Source organism: Myotis daubentonii, chromosome 2, assembly GCF_963259705.1.
Source record: "Myotis daubentonii chromosome 2, mMyoDau2.1, whole genome shotgun sequence".
NCBI classification, from domain to species: domain Eukaryota; kingdom Metazoa; phylum Chordata; class Mammalia; order Chiroptera; family Vespertilionidae; genus Myotis; species Myotis daubentonii.
Genome location: NC_081841.1, coordinates 6,872,583 through 6,873,005, shown reverse-complemented (window position 1 = coordinate 6,873,005; position 423 = coordinate 6,872,583). Strand labels below are relative to the sequence as shown.

Sequence of the window (423 nt, the reverse complement as noted above, 5' to 3'; positions counted from 1 at the left end):
ACAAATCCACTTTATTTATTTTCAGTGTTTAAATCCTTGAGGGGTACAGCATTACACGGATTCTGTGTCCAATAGCCTTAGCAGGAAGGTTGCTTCGGAATTTAGCACGAGCCATTCCACTGTTTCCATGAGCACGAGTTACCTTTCCCCAGATTACTCTGGTTTTGTTTGGTTTGCCACCAGGAGTCACCGTGTTGTTCTTTGCTGTGTACACGTAAGCACATCTCTTGCCTAGATAGAATTCTGTTTCATCTCGAGCATAAACGCCTTCAATTTTAAGAAGCGCCGTGTGCTCCCTCTGGTTCCGGAGACCCCGCTTATAGCCAGCAAAAATGGCCTTGGACCACAGCCTTCCAGACATATTGGTCCTTATAGAAGTCCTGTTCCCAGCAGGCCTCCACAGGGTCCAAGATGGCAGAAAAA

The 423-nt window shown here is 46.6% G+C and overlaps 1 protein-coding gene across 1 annotated transcript; it reads right to left on the bottom strand.

The window, feature by feature from the left end:
• LOC132225995 (large ribosomal subunit protein eL33-like) lies at positions 1-423 on the bottom strand. The gene has a single exon (XM_059680902.1). It carries the CDS (start codon positions 359-361, stop codon positions 29-31), a length of 333 nt encoding a protein of 110 aa, XP_059536885.1. The 5' UTR covers positions 362-423; the 3' UTR covers positions 1-28.